Source organism: Somniosus microcephalus, chromosome 2 (assembly GCF_052327205.1).
Source record: "Somniosus microcephalus isolate GS21.2 chromosome 2, FLI_Smic_1.0, whole genome shotgun sequence".
Lineage (NCBI taxonomy): Eukaryota > Metazoa > Chordata > Chondrichthyes > Squaliformes > Somniosidae > Somniosus > Somniosus microcephalus.
In genome coordinates, this window is record NC_140988.1 from 92,887,069 (window position 1) to 92,909,921 (window position 22,853).

At 47.2% G+C, this 22,853-nt stretch overlaps 1 protein-coding gene across 5 annotated transcripts in view; it reads left to right on the forward strand.

Moving 5' to 3' along the window:
- znf827 (zinc finger protein 827) overlaps positions 1 to 22,853 on the forward strand; it is a 113,881-nt gene that overhangs the window by 29,895 nt on the left and 61,133 nt on the right. For all 5 annotated transcript variants that reach the window (XR_015081682.1, XM_086011191.1, XM_086011198.1 and 2 more), the window contains exon 5: positions 14,530 to 14,769. Coding sequence is in view for 4 of the 5 variants with exons in the window: in XM_086011191.1 (XP_085867317.1) it covers positions 14,530 to 14,769 (240 nt within the window). In the remaining variant the exon portion in view is untranslated. The remainder of the gene's footprint in view (positions 1 to 14,529; positions 14,770 to 22,853) is intronic.

The window sequence follows — 22,853 nt, forward strand, 5'->3', positions numbered from 1 at the left end:
TGCCCCAGAGAAGGTGGTGGTGAGCCGCCTTCTTGAACCGCTGCAGTCCGTGTGGTGAAGGTACTCCCACAGTGCTGTTAGAGCGGGAGTTCATTCCAGGATTTTGACCCAGTGGCGATGAAGGATTGGCGATATACTTCTAAGTCAGGATGGTGTGTGATTTGCAGGGGAACGTGCAGGTGGTGGTGTTCCCATGCGCCTGCTGCCCTTGTCCTTCTAGGTGGAAGAGGTCGCGTGTTTGGGAGGTGTTGCCGAAGAAGCCTTGACGAGTTGCTGCAGTGCATCTTGTAGATGGTACACACTGCAGCCACGGTACGCCGGTGGTGGAGGGAGTGAATGTTTAAGGTGGTGGATGGGGTGCCAATCAAGCGGGCTGTTTTGTCTTGGATGGTGTTGAGCTTCTTGAGTGTTGTTCGAGCTGCAATCATCCAGACAAATGGAGAATATTCCATCACACTCCTGATTTGTGCCCTGTAGATGGTAGAAAGGCTTTGGGGAGTCAGGAGGTGAGACACTCTCCGCAGAATACCCAGCCTCTGACCTGCTCTTGTTGCCACAGTATTTATGTGGCTGGTCCAATTAAGGTTCTGATCAATGGTGACCCCCAGGATGTTGATGGCGGGGGATTCAGCGATGGTAATTCTGTTGAATGTAAAGGGGCGGTGGTTAGACTCTCACTTGTTGGAGATAGTCCCTGCCTGGCACTTCTGTGGCGCGAATGTTACTTGCCACTTATCAGCCCAAGTCTGAACGTCGTCCAGGTCTTGTTGCATGCGGGCATGTACTGCTTCATTATCTGAGGAGTTGTGAATGGCACTGAACACTGTGCAGTCATCAGTGAACATCCCCATTTCTGACCTTATGTTGGAAGGAAGGTCATTGATGAAGCAGCTGAAGATGGTTGGGCTTAGAACACTGCCCTGAGGAACTCCTGCAGCGATGTCCTGGGCCGGTGCTGATTGACCTTCAGTCACCACAACCATCTTCCTTTGTGCTAGTTATGATTTCAGCCAGTGGAGAGTTTCCCCTCCGATTCACATTGACTTCAGTTTTACTAGTGCTTCTTGATGCCACACTTGGTCAAATGCTGCCTTGATGTCAAGGGCAGTCACTCTCACCTCACCTCTGGAATTCAGCTCCTTTGTCCAGGTTTGGACCAAGGCTGTAATGAGGTCGGGAGCCAAGTGGTCTTGGCAGAACCCAAAAGGCATCAGTGAGCAGGTTATTAGTGAGTAAGTGCCGCTTGATAGCACTGTTGATGACACCTTCCATCACTTTGCTGATGATTGCGAGTAGACTGATGGAGCGGTAATTGGCCAGATTGGATTTGTCCTGCTTTTTGTGGACAGGACATAGCTGGGCAGTTTTCCACATTGTCAGATAGATGCCAGTGTTGTAGCTGTACTGGAACAGCTTGGCTAGAGGCGCAGCTCGTTCTGGAACACAAGCCTTCAGCACGATAGCCAGGAAATTGTCGGGGCCCATAGCCTTTGCTGTATCCAGTGTGCTCGGCTGTTTCTGATATCACGTGGAGTGAATCGAATTGGCTGAAGACTGGCTTCTGTGATGGTGGGGACCTCAGAAGGAGACCGATATGGAACATCCACTCGGCACTTCTGGCTGAAGATGGTTGCAAACGCTTCTGCCTTGTCTTTTGCACTTAAGTGCTGGGTGCCACCGTCATTGAGAGTGGGGATATTCATGGAGCCTCCTCCTCCCATTAGTTGTTTAATGGTCCACCACCATTCATGACTGGATGTGGCAGGACTGCAGGGCTTTGATCTGATCTGTTGATTGTGGGATCACTTAGCCCTGTCTATAGCATGCTGCTTCCACTGTTTAGCATGCATGTAGTCCTTTGTTGCAGCTTCCCCAGGTTGGCACCTCATTTTTAGGTACGCCTGGTGCTGCTCCTGGCATGCTCTTCTACACTCCTTATTGAACCAGGGTTGGTCCCCTGGCTTGATGGTAATGGTAGAGTGAGGGATATGCCGGGCCATGAGGTTACAGATTGTGTTGGAATACAATTCTGCTGCTGCTGATGGCCCACAGCACCTCATGGATGCCCAGTTTTGAGCTGCTAGATCTGTTCTGAATCTACCCCATTTAGCATGGTGGTAGTGCCACACAACACGATGGAGGATGTCCTCAGTGTGAAGATGGGACTTCGTCTCCACAATGACTGTGCGGTGGTCACTGCTACCAATACTGTCATGACCGATGCATCTGCGACAGGTAGATTGGTGAGGACGAGGTCAAGTAGGTTTTTCCCTCGTTGGTTCTCTCACCTGTTGCAGATCCAGACTGGCAGCTATGTCCTTCAGGACTCGGCCAGCTCGATCAGTAGTGGTGCTACTGAGCCACCCTTGGTGATGGACATTTGAAATCCCCCACAAGAGTACATTCTGTGCCCTTGCTACTCTCGGTGCTTCTTCCAAATGGTTCTAAGAAAGCTTAAAGTTCTTTCAGTATTGCAAAGGGTTAACTCCCATTAACTCAGATTTGTGTTCCTGTGATTCTGTTATGGCATTTGTGATTTGTTGACACTGTAAAATGCGCTATATACTGAGACTGTCAACAGGATCTCGAATCTTATCTCTGTTACAGTACTGCTGTACATTGATTCCCAACATTTCTGGGTTGTTATGTAATGTTCTGCGGCATTCAGTATAATACTTTTCTTTGTTACAGTACTCCAAAACTTCCAAAGAACTCGCCTATATTATGTGTGGCAGTGTAATTTCTGATGGATGGGACTAGTGGATGTGTTGCATGTAGCATTCTGGACCTGAACCAGCAACAGAAAAATATAGGGTACAGGAGGGCCAGTGTTGAGTATGCGGTGGGACCAATCTAGAGGTTCTAATTTCTGTTCTGTCTCCCAGTTTTACAATAAAATTTGCTATGCCAATGGATGGTACTGCTGATGCATTTTGTAATGGCGTGAAATGAAATTAAGTGTACGTGAGTACATTTAAAATTGCACTTTGTGATTAGTAAAATACATGTGGGAACTACAATAACACAATTCTGCAGCTTGCTAGCATACTGTTCCCCAGTGGTACCTTTTTATGTATGTATGAGGCAACACTTGGCCCTTTTTGTGACCAGAATAATTCCTCCACACTCTTCTGAATATAGTCTCTAGTATAGAACCAGTGAATATAAACACCAGCTTCACTTTGAACTTTGTGTGAACTTTAAAAAAAAATTAAAACATGTACTATATACAGATTAGTTTACTTCACGATTATGTGCATGTGAAATGATGTGCATTTTTAAAGTTGCACGTATGGTAGGTTGAAATTAAAGTGGTCTAAAGTTGAAACTAACTGTAGGCAGATGCACATGAAGTAGCTCTGGGTCAAAAATTTGCTGTGTATGAAACTTCTGACTCGTACGTCCACATTTGGATATTCATTTTTGGCATCAGCTTCCTGGTGCTTTTATTGAGATTTGCAAGATTACTGTGTGCATAGTTGCCCCAGTGAAATAGTGGTTAGAGCTTTCAAAATCTACCTGCTGCTGTACTGAGGTTTTAATTGGTGTGTGAGGCGGGGGGGTGGGGGTGTTGGTGGTGGGAGAGGGCGGGGGGGGCGGGGGAAGCGGGGGGAGAAAGAGAGAGATATTGACATCAACTTTAATTAGTCATCTTGAACATTAAAACATTTGTTTTGAATATATCAGAACCAGAACTGAATTATGGCCAGTAAATAAAGTTATGAAAAAGCGAGGGGACTGGAGAAGTGCAGTGCATCTGAATGTAGTCGAGCCTTCATTATCAACTTTATAGAACATAATGGCCCTGAAATTAGGATCGGGAGCTTGCCGCGCATGCAAGCCCCCGATCTGCACTCACCCTGCGCGCCGACATCTGAAGCCCGGGCCTGCTCGCATTTCCTGTCACAGGCCCGGTTCAGCTGTCGGTGCGCTGTGCTTACCTGATCCAGCGGCGTAGTTAGTGCGATGTGCCGGCTGGGATCAGGTGAGCACTGTGCAGCCAATCAGGGGAGGGGAAACTCATTCATGAGTTTGACAGTAAGAGCTGTCAAACTCATGAAAAGTATGGGCTGCCAAAACACTACTTTAACTTTAAATAAAATTTTAAAAAACATCCCACTGATTATATTAACTATAAATAAGTTTAAAAAAATGTTTTAAACAATTAATCAATTTTTTGTAAAAAAATAAATTTTTAAAAAATAGGGTCTAAAACTAAACTTACCTTACTGTAAATTCTTTAAAAATAACAAACCTGTGGAAAAAAAAATTCTACATTGTACTAAAAGCCCACTTACCTGTAAAACTAAGTACATGCATCTGGTTTTCCCACGCGTAAAAACCGGAAGCCTTTACACTCGGGCAACTCGGGGGGGAAAAAAAGGAATTCCACTGCGCACGCGCTGCCTGTGCAGTCGCGCGCGTACTGCCTCTTAACCCCTTGGGTCAGAGGACAGGAAATGCCGGTTTTCAGCGCATGCGCTGTGCATGCTGAAAACCGGCAATTCCTCCGGGCACACGCGTGAGTACCCCGTCCTTACTCACGCGTTGTGCCCGGAATTACTGGGCCAATGTCATGTGTGCAGGCAGGGAGAGCTCGTCTCTAATGGATAATGGAAATTGGCAGATAATTGAGAATCCACAAATTTTGGCCTTGCATATATGGTATATCTTTCTATATATGGTACATTAATCCCCTAGGCACAAGAGTGAAGATGAATGTAACACAAATAGCAAATTGAATTTGTTCATTGGGCTGTGTGGTTGATTTGTCAGACAGGAGGCAATTGATGCTAGCCTTGCAATGAGGAGACGCCTCGTGCAAGGTTTTGCCCTGTAAATATTCCGACGGATAATTGGATTGTGGATAATGTATGAATACTCTGAACCACAGACTGGTAGGGCAAGTCAATGATTTGCCACTTGCAATCTCAGTTGGACACTGACTCACAGGAAGGAAAAATTGACCATGAAAACGTAATTAAATGTTGAGAATGGGAATAGGCCATTGGGCCCGTAGAAGCTCAAATTCTTTAGCAACTAAATGCACAATTTCAGCACCCACCCTTTTTCTGAATGCCCCTAATGCTTCATTTCTTGTGAGTTGCTTGATATGTTCCAAATATTTGTTTCAAATTACTTGTCCCTAATTTAAATTTATTTCCTCTGGTCCTACATTCTGAGCTTAATTTGAAGTAATATTCTGAAAGAAGGTTCACTTTAATACTATTGTACAACCTCTTCCCTACTTCAAGAAGGTCAAGTCATTTGGCTAACTCTTCCCTGTCTGCAGATGATGCGGGCGTTAAAGGGGGAACTGCTTCAGAATAGGAGAATGAGATTCATTTTGATTTTACAAAAAATTTACATTATACAAATTAAAAGTTCAGAGCTCTAAAATGCCATCATGAAATGAAGATGAGAAAGAAACTCCCAAATTATCCTGTATATATTGTCATTGCATAATGCATTATAAACTGGAGCCCTACCTCTACAAATGGCTCAGTGTTTTAATGCATGTTTGGAATGCCGAGCCGTACAGACCAGATATCTCCCAGGTTTGAAATCTAGTCTGCATTGAGTTAGCCAGTCTTGGTGAGTGCACTATAATTGTGCTCGGCCTTGCCAATCTAAGGATGGAAAAATTGGCTGGGCTTTCCACCCCTGGGTGCTTTCTAGTAACCTCTGCTTGAAGTGCAGTTACTTATGAGGACAGGTTTCTGTTCAGCTGGTGATGCTCCTGTCAACATTTTTTAAAATATTAGTTCAAGGGATGTGGGCGTCGCTGGTAAGGCCAGCATTTATTGCCCATCCCTAGTTGCCCTTGAGAAGGTGGTGGTGAGCCGCCGCCTTGAACTGCTGCAGTCCGTGTGGTGAAGGTTATCCCACCGTGCTGTTAGGGAGGGAGTTCCAGGATTTTGGCCCAGCGACAATAAAGGAACGGCGATATTACTTCCAAGTCAGGTAGATGTGTGACTTGGAGGGAAATTTGGAGGTGGTAGTGTTCTCAGGCGCCTGCTGCCCTTGTCCTTCTAGGTGGTAGAGGTGCTGCCAAAGAAGCCTTGGCGAGTTGCTGCAGTGCATCTTGTAGATGGTACACACTGCAGCCACGGTACCCCGGTGGTGGAGGGAGTGAATGTTTAAGGTGGTGGATGGGGTGCCAATCAAGTGGGCTGCTTTGTCTTGGATGGTGTCGAGCCTCTTGAGTGTTGTTGGAGCTGCACTCATCCAGACAAATGGAGAGTAGTCCATCATACTCCTGACTTGTGTCTTGTAGATAGTGGAAAGGCTTTGGGGAGTCAGGAGGTAAGACACTTGCCAAACAATACCCAGCCTCTGACTGGCTCTTGTTGCCACAGTATTTATGTGGCTGGTCCAGTTAAGTTTCTGGTCAATGGTGACCCTCAGGATATTGCTGGTTGGGGATTTGGTGGGCGGTCAAGGGGCGGTGGTTACTATTAAATCCGTGAATCTTAAGGTATGGTGTTCTTCAATAAATAGACGGAGACTGCAGATCAACAATCAACAGGTGTTTACTGGATGAGGGTAGTCTAATAACTAACAGTACAGATACCTGCTCAGGGCTTATATACAGGTGTGGTCACTGCCGGTACTACAGTATACAGGAGCTGTAAAAGTAGTTCTCTCTTAAAGGTACATAATCTAAAAGGGGAGGAATTGTAGTGTAACAGTACAATAACATTCAAATAACAGTTAACACTTTTAACATGCACAGTAACTGAAATAGTCCATTTATAGATTCAGTCTTTGGGGCGGCTTCCTGATCCTTTCTGGATAGCGCCTTTCCTGAGTGTCTTGTTCTTGGTGCGGAGGCGATTCTGGCCCCCTGTCGTCGGTTAGTTCATCAGTTTCCGATGCTACTGTTTCTGGGGTAGATGCTACCGGTATGTCGGGTTCGTCACCAGGTACGCTAGACATGGGGTTGACTCGTTCCTGTGACGCTAGGATCTGGTCGACATGGCGTCTCACAATGTTCTCCCCGACATCCACTGTGTACATTAGTGGCCCCTGCCGTGTGCATATCGTTCCGGGTTGCCATTTTTCTGTTCGGTAGTCGCGGGCCAAGACTGGTTGTCCTACATTGAAGCTCCTTGTCGGCTTCTCATTGATGTGCTGGAATTGCTTATTCTCAACATTTCTTCGCACATTTGGTCTGAGCAAATCCAGACGAGATCTCAACCTTCGGTTAAAGAACATGGCCGGGGTCTGGTTGGTAACTGCATGTGTCGCATTTCTGTAGGCTAACAGGAAATTGTCCACCTTATGCTGCAGTGGAATGTCGTCATCGCACATGGCCCTTACTGCCTTTTTAAAGGTTTGTACGAACCTCTCAGCCAATCCATTTGTGGCTGGATGATACGGGGCGGATGTGTAATGCCTTACCCCATTCCTTCTCGTAAATTTCCGAAACTCTTCGGACACAAACTGTGGTCCGTTATCAGAGCAAATCTGCTCTGGCAAGCCGTTCCTGGCAAATATGGTCCGTAGGACTGCAATTGTTTTCTCCGTAGTGGTGGAGGACATTTTGATCACCTCCGGCCATTTCGAGTGCGCATCCACTGCTGTTAACATTGAGTCCATGAATGGACCAGCAAAATCAATATGCACCTGTTGCCATGGAGAGGAGGGCCACTCCCATGGGTGTAGAGGGGCATGTGGTGGTGCATTTTGGACCTTCTGGCATCCTGAGCAGCTCTTTGTTAGGTCCTCGATTTGTTGATCGATTCCCGGCCACCACACATAAGCCCTAGCAAGGCTTTTCATTTTCACCCCTCCCAGATGGCCTTCGTGAAGCCCATCGAGCACTCTCTCCCTTAACTTGGGTGGAATTACCACTCGGGATCCACACATCACTGTCCCCTGGCATACTGACAGCTGTTCTCTTCTGGATGAGAATGCTGGCAACAGTGAGTCGCCATGTGTTGGCCATCCCTTCACCGTCAAATCATATACCCGAGACAGTGTCGGATCATTGCGGGTCTCCTCTCTATCCGCGTTAGTTACTGGCAAGCGTTCAATTATCGACGAATAAAATATTTCGACAGGGTCCACTGCTGGTGCTTCCTCCGCAGTAGGCAGTGGCAGGCGTGATAGCCCATCAGCGTTTCCATGCTGCTTCGTGCCCTTATACTCTATTTCATATTGGTTTGCCCCTAGAAAAAGGGACCATCTTTGTAGCCGTTGCGCAGTCATCACCGGAACGCCCTTCTTTGGATTAAAGATGGAGACAAGTGGTTGGTGGTCAGTCAGCAAGGTGAACTTCTGCCCGTGCAGATAGTGGTTGAACTTTTTTACTCCCCATACTAGGCCGAGTGCCTCCCTGTCAATCTGGGCGTAGTTGCGCTCGGCTGAGGTTAGTGACCGAGACGCAAAAGCTACTGGCCTCTCCAACCCGTCTGGGAATTTGTGCGACAGCACCGCTCCAATACCATATGGTGATGCATCACACGCCAACCGAATTGGTAGTGCTGGGTTGAAATGGGCCAACACCTCTTTTGATGTGATCAATTCTTTGCACTTCTGGAAAACTCGTTTACATTCGTCATTCCACCTCCATGGTACCCCTGTCTGCAGTAGGGTGTTCAGTGGGTGTAATACTGTAGACAAATTCGGTAAGAACTTATGGTAGTAGTTCACCAGCCCGAGGAACGACCTCAGTTGTGACACATTTTCCGGTGCTGGAGCCTTGACTACTGCCTCAATCTTCTCAGGGGACTTATGTAACCCCTCTTCATCAATAACGTGGCCACAATACGAGATCTGCTTCTGGAAAAACTCGCATTTGTGGCGATTAGCTCGTAGCCCATATTCCTTCAATCTAGTGAGCACCTGCTCCAGGTTGGCGAGGTGATCACTGTCATTTTTGCCCGTGACCAGGATGTCGTCCAAATAACACTGGGTCCCTGGAATCCTTTGCAGGACTTGATCCATTGCCCTTTGCCAAATAGCCGGAGCCGATGCTACCCCGAACACCAGCCGGTTGTATTGGTAGAGACCTTTGTGAGTGTTGATCGTGAGTTATTGTTTCGAGGCTTCTTCTACCTCCATTTGCAGATACGCCTGGGCCAGATCAATCTTAGTGAAGCGTTTTCCTCCAGATAGCGAGGCGAAAATATCGTCAATCCGCGGAAGCGGATATTGTACCGTGTGAAGGACTGGGTTCACTGTCACCTTAAAGTCCCCACAGATGCGAACCTTCTTTGGTTCCCCAGGCGTATTACTCAACGACCTCTTCATTACAGGAACGATGGGTGTAGCCCACTCGCTCCAGTCCACTTTGGACTGTACTCTTGAACGTTCCAAACCTTCCAGCTCTGCTTCAACAGCTGGGCGGATCGCATAAGGCCTTAAAAAAAAAAAAAAAAAAAAAAAAACTTTGGGCTTGCATTTTCCTCTATTTTAATCGTCGCTGTTATGCCTTTTAGTGTTCCGAGTCCCTCCTGGAACACTTCTTGTGCGTCAGTATGCATTTTTGACAGTCGTCCAGGTGTAACGTCGTCATCCTTTTTGGCCTCTACCGTCGGTGCCTGTATGGAATGCCAATCTAATTGTATCTTCCGGATCCATTCACGTCCTAGTAGTGGTGGTCCTCCATCTGGCAATACATATAGGTCCATTTTTGGTATTTCCTGGCCGTTGTATATCACGTTCACCCTTATTTTTCCTTTGGGGTAGACTTTTTGCCCCGTGTACGTCTTCAAGACAATCTCTGTAGCTCTCAAGGGTATATGTGAGAATAGCCGCTTGCAGTCCCTTCGGTTTATGACTGTTAGGGCTGATCCTGTGTCCAATTCCATTTTCACTTGGACTCCGCCTATCTTGAGCGTGACCCAGATAGTCTGGTGATCCTCCATTTTGATTACATTATGTAGTTTCAGACAACCCAGCTCCTTGCTTCCGGAGTCTGTATCACTCTTCTGTTTGTCTGAACTACTCTCCGTCACCTTATGTACCACCTTGTACTTCTCCTGTGGAGATTTATTGCTGCTGGTTTTCTTTCCCGACCTGCAGACTCTTGCTATGTGTCCTACTTTTCCACACTGTCTGCACACTTTGTCCTTGAACCAGCAATCATTATGGTCGTGTGTTGTTCTGCCGCAGCGATAGCACTTCACTGTTCCGTATGACATTTCATTTGTGCCATATTCTTGCGGTCTCCGTTGTATCTCTGCAGCGCCCCGTGCTGCTGCTTCGTGTGATACTGCAATGCTGAAAGCCTTGTCCAGCGTAAGATCCTTTTCTGATAGAAGCCATTTCTGGGTTCCTTCACTTTGAAGCCCACACACAAACTTGTCCCTTAAAGCATCTGCTAGTCCCGTTCCAAACTGGCAGTGTTTCGATAGCTTGCGCAGTTCCGTTAAATACTCAGCATTACTTTCATCTTTATGCTGGTTCCTTTTGTGAAACTTAAATCTTTCTGCTATCAGCAGCGGTGTGGGGTTTAAGTGGTCCTGTAGGATTTCCACTATGTTTGCGAAATCCTTAGCCACTGGCTTCTCTGGGGTTATTAGGTTTCGCAGTAAGCCATACGTTTTTGCACCCATGGAATTCAACAAAACCAGTGCTTTCCTGGCATCTGGCACTTCATTCGCCTTGCAGTACACCTCCATGCGTTCCACATATGTCGCCCAATCTTCGACTTCATTGTCGAACTCTGTGACACTGCCACTCTTCGGCATCCCTGGGTGTGGTTAGACTGGCTAAAATGGCGTCTCCCGCGCTCTCCCTTCTTCTCCGCTGGCTCAAAATGGCGTCTCCCGCACTTCCCTTTCTTCCTGCGCTCGCCCTTCTTCTCCGCTGCGGCTTCAAAAATGGCGTCTCCCGCGCTCTCCCTTCTTCTCCGTGGCTCAAATGGCATTTCCCGCACTTCCTTTCTTCCCCCGCGGACGCTGCTCAGCCCTTGAGCCCTGGCTGCGCTCTGCGCATTTTCCTGTGCACCTCTCGTTGCCGCCGCTCGGTCCTGAACCCCGGCTGTGCTTTACCCTCTCTCTTTTTGTTTTCCGTCGACGCCGCTCGGTCTTCAACCCCCGGCTGCGCCCTGTGCGCTTTACCCTCTCTCTTACCCCGTCGACGCTGCTCGGCCTTTTCTGTGCCGTCGGTCGGCTCCAGCCGCCGCTGTCCGGGAAGGGTCTGCGCTGTACCTGTTGCCAGCCTGTTGCTGGATCGTCGTGGCTGGAGAACCAAGCCCAGCTCTCAACAGCCTCCCCTGCGATGCTCACTCTCTGTCGGATGACTGGGCGGTTGCTCGTGGTCGACGCCCGTGCTTCTGGCCTCGACTTTCTTCCACTGTCCTCCAGGAGCGAATCCTTGGGAGGAAATGCAGAGTTGCAGGTAGGTTCGAATCGACCTTGTCGCCACTATTAAATCCGTGAATCTTAAGGTATGGTGTTCTTCAATAAATAGACGGAGACTGCAGATCAACAATCAACAGGTGTTTACTGGATGAGGGTAGTCTAATAACTAACAGTACAGATCCCTGCTCAGGGCTTATATACAGGTGTGGTCACTGCCGGTACTACAGTATGCAGGAGCTGTAAAAGTAGTTCTCTCTTAAAGGTAAATACACTACAGTTACACGTTGGCTTGTTAGTGATAGTCATTGCCTGGCACTTGTGCGGCCCGAATGTTACCTGCCACTTATCAGCCCAAGCCTAAATGTCGTCCAGGTCTTGCTGCATGCGGGCATAGTTGCGAATGGCACTGAACACCGTGCAGTCATCAGCGAACATCCCCACTTCTGACCTTATGATGGAGGGAAGGTCATTAATGAAGCAGCTGAAGATGGTTGGGCCTAGGACACTGCCCTGAGGAATTCCTGCAGCGATGTTCTGGGGCTGTGAAGATTGACCTCCAACCACCACAACCATCTTCCTTTGTGCTAGGTATGACTCCAGCCAGTGAAGAGTTTTCAGCCCGATTTCCATTGACTTCAGTTTTACTAGGGCTCCTTGATACCACACTCAGTCAAATGCAGCCTTGATGTCAAGGGCAGTCACTCTCACCTCACCTCTGGAATTCCGCTCTTTTGTCCATGTTTGGACCAAGGCTGTAATGAGGTCTGGAACCGAGTGGTCCTGGTAGAACCCAAACTGGGCGTCAGTGAGCAGGTTATTGGCGAGCAAGTGCTGCTTGATAGCACTGTCGACGACACCTTCCATCACTTTCCTGATGATTGAGTGTCCACTGATAGGGCGGTAAATTGGCCGGATTGGATTTGTCCTGCTTTTTGTGGACAGGACATTGCTGGGCAATTTTCCACATTGTCGGATAGATGCCAGTATTATAGCTGTACTGGAATAGCTTGGCTAGAGGCGCAGCTCGTTCTGGAGCACAAGTCTTCAGCATGACAGCCGGGATGTTGTTGGGGCCCACAGCCTTTGCTGTATTCAGTGTGCTCAGCCATTTCTTGATATCACGTGGACTAAATTGAATTGGCTGAAGACTGACTTCTGTGGTGGTGGGGACCTCAGGAGGAGGCTGATATGGAGCATCCACTCGACACTTCTGGTTGAAGATGGTTGCAAATGCTTCAGCTTTGTTTTTTGCACTCACGTGCTGGGCTCCACCATAATTGAGGATGGGGATATTCTTGGAGCCTCCTCCTCCCATTAGTTGTTTAATGGTTCACCACCATTCCCGACTGGATGTGGCAGGACTGCAGAGCTTTGATCTGATCTGTTGATTGTGGGACCGCTGAGTTCTGTCTATAGCATGCTGCTTCTGCTGTTTAGCACGCATGGAGTTCTGTGTTGCAGCTTCCCCAGGTTGGCACCTCATTTTTAGGTATGCCTGGTGCTGCTCCTGGCATGCTCTTCTTCACTCCTTATTGAACCAGGGTTGGTCTCCTGGCTTGATGGTAATGGTAGAGTGAGGGATATGCCGAGCCATGAGGTTACAGATTGTGGTGAAATACAATTCTGCTGCTGATGATGACCCACAGTACCTCATGGATGCCCAGTTTTGAGCTGCTAGATCTGTTCTGAATCTATCCCATTTAGCATGGTGGTAGTGCCACACAACACGATGGAGAGTGTCTTCAGTGTGAAGATGGGAATTCGTCTCCACAATAACTCTGTGCGGTGGTTACTGCTACCAATGCTGTCATGGACAGGTGTATGTGCAACAGGTAGATTGGTGAGGATGAGGTCAAATAGGTTTTTCACTTGTGTTGGTTCTCTCACCACCTGATGCAGGCCCAGACTGGCAGCTATGTCCTTCAGGACTTGGCCAGCTCGGTCAGTAGTGGTGCTACCAAGCCACTCTTGGTGAGGAAACATTGAAGTCCCCCACCCAGAGTAGCCCTTGCTACTCTCAGTGCTTCTTCCAAGTGGTGTTCAACATGGAAGAGTACTGATTCATCAGCTGAGGGAGGGCAGTAAGTGGTAATCAGCAGGAGGTTTCTTTGCCCATGCTTGACTTGAAGCCATGAGACTTCATGGGGTCCGGAGTCAATGTTGAGGACTCCCAGGGCCACTCCTTCCCGACTGTATACCACTGTGCCGCCACCCCTAGTGGGTCTGTCCTGCCGGTGGGACAGGACATACCTCCCAGATGGGGGAGTTTGGGACATTGGCTGAAAGGTATGATTCTGAGTATGACTATGTCAGTCTGTTGCTTGACTGTGGGACAGCTCTCCCAATTTTGGCACAAGTCCCCAGATGTTGGTGAGGAGGACTTTGCAGGGTTGACTGGGCTGGGTGTGCTTTTGTTGTGTCCGAAGCCAGTGCTGTGGTCCGTCCAGTTTTATTCTTACTGTTTTCTGTTGTGGTTTGGTACAGCTGAGTGGCTTGCTCGACCATTTCAGAGAGCAGTTTAGAGTCAACCACATTGCTGTGGGGCTAGAGTCACATGTAGGCCAGACCAGGTGAGGATGGCAGATTTCCTTCCCTAAAGGACATTAGTGAACCAAATGGGTATTTACAACAATCTGATAGTTTCATTGTCACTATTACTGATGCTAGCTTTTATTACAGATTTATTTAATTAATTGAATTTAAATTCCCCAACTGCCATGGTGGGATTTGAACTGACATATCTGGGTTACTAGTGCAGTAACATAACCACTGTGCTACCGTTCCCGATAAATTCTGAGGCTAATTTTATGAAATGCTGCTGGCATGGAGATTCTCCCACCGAGAGTGCATGTAGGGAATTCAGGTCTTCATTCCACACAGTTTTACATTCATTTGTTTAAATGGGTGGAAAATTATGGGACGTGCTCCCAGATACCCAATCAGCTTTTCTCTGTTCACACATGGAAAACGGGCAACTTTGGTGAAGTGCTAAAGGGGTTCTACTGTATGGAACTATACACTAGCATAAGTCCCCACCTTGAGAGGGTGTTTTTTTTTAAAAACAAAAATAACAAATTGGGTTGTATACAGTGAGGATAACATTCAGCTACCTGTAGAATAACCTATGAGGTAGTAAATGCACTGTACCTGTAAAAGAGAACCATAGCCTATATATTGTGCTGTACTCATGTGTTTTTCTCTTTTGAAATAACAGCTGCAAACCAAAGGGGAGCTTTAACTCCAAAGTTTAAAGCTAAAGATGAGCCTAAAGAGAGGTCGCCACCTGATCATATTCTATCACCACGATCTGGTTACCTGTTTGGTAATGAGCCCCCAACGACGCAGGAGCCTCCTGAGAGGTCAAAGAAGATGTCCGAAGTTGCCGCTGCTTCAGAACTGTTCAGCCAGGATATGTCTTGTAAGGTGGCATCAGAGCTGCTATTTAAACTATCAGGTACTCATCTCGAATCTGGTGCTGGTTTTAAATGTGCCACTTGATCTTTGAGTAAACCTTTTTTTTTGTTTTGAACAGATTTGTTTTGGTATGTTAGCTATAACCCTTAAGGATTATTTTCTAACATTTAGTACCATGGAGCAGGGTTGGATGCAGCTTTGAGCTCTGATTCACTCCCACCTAAGCCATGTTGAGAGGCTTTGGTATCTCCCAGGGAGAAAGGGCATGGGGAGGAGGAGAAGAAATGGAAAGTCATGCTTGGATGGTACCTGGTACCAAAGGGTCATTGGTGGTCTGTAGCCTTGCCTGTCAGTTATAAAGTGTCAAACCAAGTCGGCAAAAGAAAGAAAACTTATAGGAAGAAAAGATGGAATCTTACAACAACAACTTGTATTTATATAACACCGTTAACGTAATAAGTCCCATGGTGCTTCACAGGAGTAAATGAGGATTAAATTAAAAAAATATATAATTTGATACTGTGGTGTATGTGCCTTTAAGAGCAATTATGGTGTATGTGCCTTTAAGAGCCCCAGGTGTGCGTAATGCCGGTAATTGCCACTTGGGCTATATAAGCCTGTGTATTGTGTATATCCTTTAGAAACCCACCCCCCCCCCAGACTTGCTTAGTAAATACCTATGAACCAACTCCTGTCTTCAGTGTCTTTATCTACACACGGACACTACAGTGGCGACGAGGATGGGATCGGACTTACCTGCAATTCGGCAGCACCTCAAGGACATCGATTCCTCCAGCGTCCAGAAGACTCAAGGAAGTGAGAGAAACTATGGTTTCACCAGCTGGCCAAGCTGGTGACAGGTACTGCGCTAATCCTTCCTGGGCGTCAGGCTGGAGCTCCAGCGGCGGGCTCAACAGCTGAGACAGGCAGCGAAATCGGAGGCAAGCAATAACGGACTGGGAGGGTGCACTCGAGAGACGGCCGGCGCGGCAAGCAGGTCAGCGTTTAGACCTCCGTCGGGAACGAGTCTTCAACAGTGAATAAACTGAAACCACAGTAAAACAGCGTTGTTATCGGTAGCAGCGGCGGGAAAGCGCGGGAAGCGCCATATCGTTGCTACAGAGAGAAAGAAAAAAAAAAGCGCGGGAAGCACCATATCTTTTCTGAAATGCCTAAATCTGGTAATATTGAGGCTTTTGATGGCGAAATAGAAGATTGGACCACATACGTGGAAAGAGTAAAGGTTTATTGCACTGCAAATGGAATAACAGATGAAAAAAAAGCTTCAGTACTTCTGAACTTAATGGGCGCGAAGACATACGGGCTGTTACGAAATTTAATCACTCCAGCCAAACCAAAGGACAAGACTTTTAAAGAAATTGTTGATACCCTGCAGGAGCATTTAAACCCAACACCGCTGCTGATAGCGGAACGATTCAAGTTCTTCAAGAGAAATCAACACAAGACTGAAAGTAATGCTGATTACCTAACCGAATTAAGAAAGCTATCAAAGTACTGCCAATTCGGAGCAGGACTATCGGATTATCTTCGAGACAAATTTGTTTGCGGTCTCTTAAGTGAAGGAACACAAAAAAGACTGCTTTCTGAAAAAGATTTAACATTGGACAAAGCTTTCAGTATGGCTGTATCATACGAAGCAGCAGCAAAAGGAGCTGCAGAGATACAACAAGAGACACAGGACTTCGGCACCCATAAAATGACACAGGAGTTCGGAAGATGTTATCGCTGCGGCAGATCCACCCATAACCAGAGGGACTGCTGGTTCAAGGGCAAAGCATGCAGGCAATGTGGTAAGATTGGACACATTGCACGGGTATGCCAATCTGGACAAAATAAATCCACTGACAGAAAACAAAAAATCAATAAAGAAAAGTACAGGAAGGTACAAATGATGACGGACAATAGCTTCGAAGACCAGAATAGCGATAGCGACTCCGGAAACAAGAGACTAAGCTGTCTCAAATTACATAATGTACTTGCCAAAGAGGATTACCAAACCATTTGGGTTACCCTCACAATAGCAGGGTCCCCAGTTAAAATGGAGCTAGATACAGGATCAGCTCTAACCGTAATAAATCGACGAGATTACGAGAGGCTATTTTCGCATATACCTCTAAAAGACACATCCATTATCTTAAAAACATATACGGGGCAGAAAGTCTACCCCAAAGGAAAAATAAGGGTGCCTGTTGTATACAACGGCAAAGAAATACAAAAGTTGTATTTATACATTCTACAAGATGGTGGTCCACCGTTGTTGGGACGTGAATGGATAAGGAAGATACGTTTAGACTGGCACTCTATTCAGGCACTGACGGTGACCAGTAAGGAAAAAAACAATGATGACATCATACCTGAACGATTAAAAGACATCTTGGCCAACGCCAAAGAAGTGTTTCAAGAGAAACTAGGAACCTTGAAAGGCATCACCGCCTCAATAAAAGTGGAATATACAGCAATTCCAAAATTTTTTAAGGCAAGACCGGTGCCATACGCAATACGTCCGGCAGTCGAGGCAGAGCTGAAGAATTTGGAAAAGGCAGGCGTATTATCCAAAATAGATTGGAGCGAATGGGCAACACCCATCGTTCCAGTCATGAAAAAAACATTGAAAAATAACTCTGAGGAACAGAAAAAAATTTGCATCTGTGGGGACTTTAAGGTGACTGTAAACCCGGTCCTTCACACGGTACAGTATCCTCTTCTGAGGATAGAAGATATTTTCGCCTCACTATCCGGAGGGAAACGTTTCACAAAAATTGACTTGGCACAGGCATATCTACAGATGGAGGTTGAGGAGACCTCTAAAAAGTATCTCACAATAAACACACACAAAGGCCTGTACCAGTACAATCGACTGGTTTTTGGAATAGCATCAGCTCCAGCTATCTGGCAAAGAGCTATGGAGCAAGTCCTGCAAGGGATTCCGGGGACTCAATGCTACCTAGACGACATCCTTATAACAGGAGAAAACGACAACGAGCACCTTGCCAATTTGGAGCAGGTGCTCACTAGGCTGAAAGAACGAGGCCTACGAGCAAATTGCCCCAAGTGCGAATTTTTCCAAAATCAGATATCATATTGTGGCCACATAATTAATAAGGAAGGGTTGCATAAGTCACCTGAAAAAATTGAAGCAGTTATAAAAGCCCCAGCACCTGAAAATGTTTCACAATTAAGGTCATTCCTGGGATTAATAAATTACTATCATAAATTTTTACCGAACTTATCAACTATCCTACACCCTCTTAATGATCTTCTACAGACAGGAGTGATTTGGAAATGGAACGAAGACTGTAAACGTGCCTTACATAAATGTAAAGACTTAATCACATCCGAGAAAATTTTGGCTCATTACAACCCATCACTACCAATCAGACTGGCGTGCGATGCATCCCCTTACGGCATAGGAGCGGTATTGTCCCATAGATTCCCTGATGGCTCGGAACGGCCGATAGCTCTTGCGTCACGCTCATTGAACTCAGCTGAGCGTAACTATGCCCAGATAGACAGGGAAGCACTCAGCCTGGTATGGGGAGTGAAGAAATTCAACCATTACCTACACGGACAAAAATTTACCTTGCTGACTGACCATCAACCCCTCATCTCCATATTCAACCCTAAAAAAGGTGTCCCCATTATGACGGCACAAAGACTACAGAGGTGGTCCCTTTTTCTGGGGGCACACCAATACAACATTGAATACAAAGGGTCAAAACAGCATGGGAATGCTGACGGTTTATCACGCCTACCGTTGCCAACGATAGAAGAGGCACCTACAGTAGACCCAGTAGAGATATTCCACTCTACCATAGTGGAATGTCTACCGGTGACAAATTCTGCCATTGAAAGGGAGACAAGAGATGACCCTACTCTCTCACGGGTCTACGATTTAACAGTGAAGGGATGGCCAGCACATGGCGAACCACTGTTGCCAGCATTCTCGCAAAGAAGAGAACAGCTGTCAGTGTGCCGAGGAACCTTGATGTGTGGATCCAGAGTGGTGATTCCACCCAAACTCCAGGATAAAGTGCTAAAGGAGCTTCACGAGGGGCATCTGGGTGGAGTGAAAATGAAGAACCTAGCTAGGGCGTTTGCATGGTGGCCAGGTATCGATGGAGACATCGAAGACATGACCAAGAGCTGCCTAGGATGCCAGAAGGTCCAAAATGCTCCGCCACAGGCCCCTCTACATCCATGGGAGTGGCCCTCATCTCCCTGGCAAAGGGTGCACATCGACTTTGCTGGTCCATTTATGGACTCAATGTTCTTAATCGCAGTTGATGCACACTCCAAGTGGCCGGAGGTAATAAAGATGTCCTCCACCACCACGGAAAAAACCATCACAGTATTAAGGACCATATTTGCCAGGAATGGGCTGCCGGAGCAGATATGTTCTGATAATGGACCGCAATTTGTGTCCAAAGAATTCAGAACGTTCTTAAAGAACAATGGGGTAAAGCACTACACGTCCACCCCATACCATCCCGCCACCAATGGATTGGCTGAAAGGTTTGTCCAGACCTTCAAGAAGGCCATCAAGGCCATGGGTAATGAAGACATAAAACTTCAGCACAAGGTGGATAGCTTCTTATTTGCATATAGGAATGCAACGCATATGGTTACTAACCAAACTCCCGCCATGATGTTCTACAATAGAAACCTAAGATGCCGGCTGGATTTGGTCAAGCCCAACATCCGAAGGGACGTGGAGAACCGGCAGTTTCAGGGCATGAATGAAAGGCCAACTAGGGCCTTCCAGATAGGCCAACCGGTTTTGGCCCGGGACTACCGTACCGAGAAATGGCAGCCTGGAACTATCTGCACACGATTAGGACCACTGATGTATACCGTGGACATCGGAGACAGCATAATATCAAGTCATCCGAAAAGGGACAACCTACACCACCACTCTATACATCTAACGATGAAGTAGAGATACCCATATCTACCTCCGATCCGGTGATACTGGAGCCCGATGAACCCGACACTGGCCTTCAAGCCGAATCAGCCTTGCCAGAAGAACCTACTACACCACCAGAAACTACTACACCCCCGAGGCGTTATCCGGACCGAGTCAGGAAGCCTCCTGAGAGACTAACTTATAATTAATTAATACAGCAATGTATATTATTTTGCATATAACATGTAATTAATAATTACTTAAAATATGATGTACTAGTTAGCTAGAAGGGGAGGAATTGTGGTGTATGTGCCTTTAAGAGCCCCAGGTGTGCGTAATGCCGGTAATTGCCACTTGGGCTATATAAGCCTGTGTATTGTGTATATTCTTTAGAAACCCCCCCCCAGACTTGCTTAGTAAATACCTATGAACCAACTCCTGTCTTCAGTGTCTTTATCTACACACGGACACTACAGATACTGAGCCATATAAGGAGGTGTTGGGGCAGATGACCAAAAGTTTGGTCGAAGAGGTAGGTTTTAAGGAACGTCTTTGTAATGTATGTACCTTTAAGGGGAGAACTACTTTTTACAGCTCCTGTGTACTGTAGTACCGGCAGTGACCACACCTGTATATAAACCCTGAGTAGTGATCTGTACAGTTAGTTCTAGAGTGACCCTCATTCAGTAAACACCTGTTGAATCGTTCCCTGCAGTCTGTTGTCTGATTATTGAAGGACACAACATTAAGATACACAGACGTAACATTGGCGACGAGCAGATTTGAACCTACCTGCAACTCTGCATCACCTCCCAGGGATTTGCTCCTGGAGAACAGTGGAAGAAGGTCGAGTCCAGAAGCACGGGCGTCGACCACGGGCAACCGCCCAGTCATCCAGCGGAGATTTGAGCATCGCAGGGGAGGCTGTCGAGAGCCAGGCTTGGGTTTCCAGTCACGGTGGTCCAGCGAAACGGGCTGGCAACAGGTACTGCGCAGACCCTTCCCGGACATCGACGGGCTAGAGCCCGACCAAGCGGCACAGAGAAAGGCCGAGCAGCGTCGACGGGGGAGAGAGAGAGGGCAGAGCGCACAGGGCGCAGCCGGTGTTCAGGACCGAGCGGCGTCAACGGGGGAGAGAGGCGAGAGAGAGCAGAGCGCAGCCGGTGTTCAAGGGCCAAGCAGCGTCAACGGGGGAAGAGAGGTGCGCAGGAAAACGCGAGGCGCTGCCATTGACACGAGGACCGCAGAGAGCGGCGTTGGCAGCAGCGCACGAAACCCACAGGGCGTCGCCATTTGCCACGAGGACCGCCGAGAGCGGCGTTGGCATCAGCGCGGGAGACGCCATTTTAAGCCGCAGTGGGGAAGAAAGGAAAGCGCGGGAGACGCCATTTTAAGCCAGTCTAACCACACCCAAAAATGCCGAAGAGTGGCAGTATCACAGCGTTCGACAATGAAGTCGAAGATTGGACGACATATGTCGAATGCATAGAAGTATACTGCAAGGCGAATGAAGTGCCAGATGACAAGAAAGCACTGGTATTGTTGAATTCAATGGGTGCAAAAACGTATGGCTTACTACGAAACCTAGTAACCCCAGAGAAGCCAGTAGAAAAGGATTTTGAAAACATAGTGTCAATCCTACAGGACCACTTAAACCCCACACCGCTGCTATTAGCAGAAAGATTTAAGTTTCACAAAAGGAACCAGCATAAAGATGAAAGTAATGCTGAGTATTTAACGGAACTGCGCAAGCTATCGAAACACTGCCAGTTTGGAACGGGACGAGCAGATACTTTAAGGGACAAGTTTGTGTGTGGGCTTCAAAGTGAAGGAACCCAGAAATGGCTTCTATCAGAAAAGGATCTTACGCTGGACAAGGCTTTCAGCATTGCAGTATCACACGAAGCAGCAGCACGGGGCGCTGCAGAGATACAACGGAGACCGCAAGAATATGGCACAAATGAAATGTCATACAGAACAGTGAAGTGCTATCGCTGCGGCAGAACAACACACGACCATAATGATTGCTGGTTCAAGGACAAAGTGTGCAGGCAGTGTGGAAAAGTAGGACACATAGCAAGAGTCTGCAGGTCGGGAAAGAAAACCAGCAGCAAGAAATCTCCACAGGAGAAGTACAAGAAGGTACATAAGGCGACAGAGAGTAGCTCCGACAAACCGAAGAGTGATACAGACTCCGGAAGCAAGGAGCTGGGTTGTTTGAAACTACATAATGTGATCAAAACGGAGCATCACCAAACTATCTGGGTCACGCTCAAGATAGCAGGAGTCCAAGTGAAAATGGAATTGGACACAGGATCAGCCCTAACCGTCATAAACCGAAGGGACTACAAGCGGCTATTCTCACATACACCCTTGAGGAATACAAAGATTGTCTTGAAGACGTACACGGGGCAAAAAGTCTACCCCAAAGGAAAAATAAGGGTGAACGTTACATATAACGGCAAGGAAACACCAAAAATGGACCTATATGTATTGCCAGATGGAGGACCACCACTACTAGGACGTGAATGGATCCGGAAGATACGGCTAGATTGGCATTCCATACAGGCACTGACTGGCTGACAAAAAGGATGACGACGTCACACCTGGGCGACTGTCAAAGATCCTAACTGACGCAAAAGAAGTGTTCCAGCAAGGACTCTGAACACTAAAAGGCATTACAGCGATGATTAAAATTGAAGAAAACGCAAGCCCAAATTTTTTTTAAGGCCAGACTGGTACCTTATGCGATCCGCCCAGCCATCAAAGCAGAGCTGGAGAGTCTGGAACGTTCAGGTGTACTGTCCAAGGTAGACTGGAGCGAGTGGGCTACACCCATCGTCCCTGTGATGAAAAAGTCGTTGAGCAGCACGCCTGGGGAACCAAGGAAGGTTCGCATCTGTGGGGACTTTAAGGTAACAGTGAACCTGGTCCTTCACACCGTTCAATATCCACTTCCGCAGATTGAAGATATTTTCGCCTCGCTATCTGGAGGGAAACACTTCACTAAGATTGATCTGGCCCAGGCGTATCTGCAAATGGAGGTAGAAGAAGCATCAAAAAAAACCTCACGATCAACACCCATAAAGGTCTCTACCAATACAACCGGCTGGTATTCAGGGTAGCATTAGCTCCGGCTATTTGGCAGAGGGCAATGGAACAAGTCCTGCAAGGGATCCCAGGGACCCAGTGTTATTTGG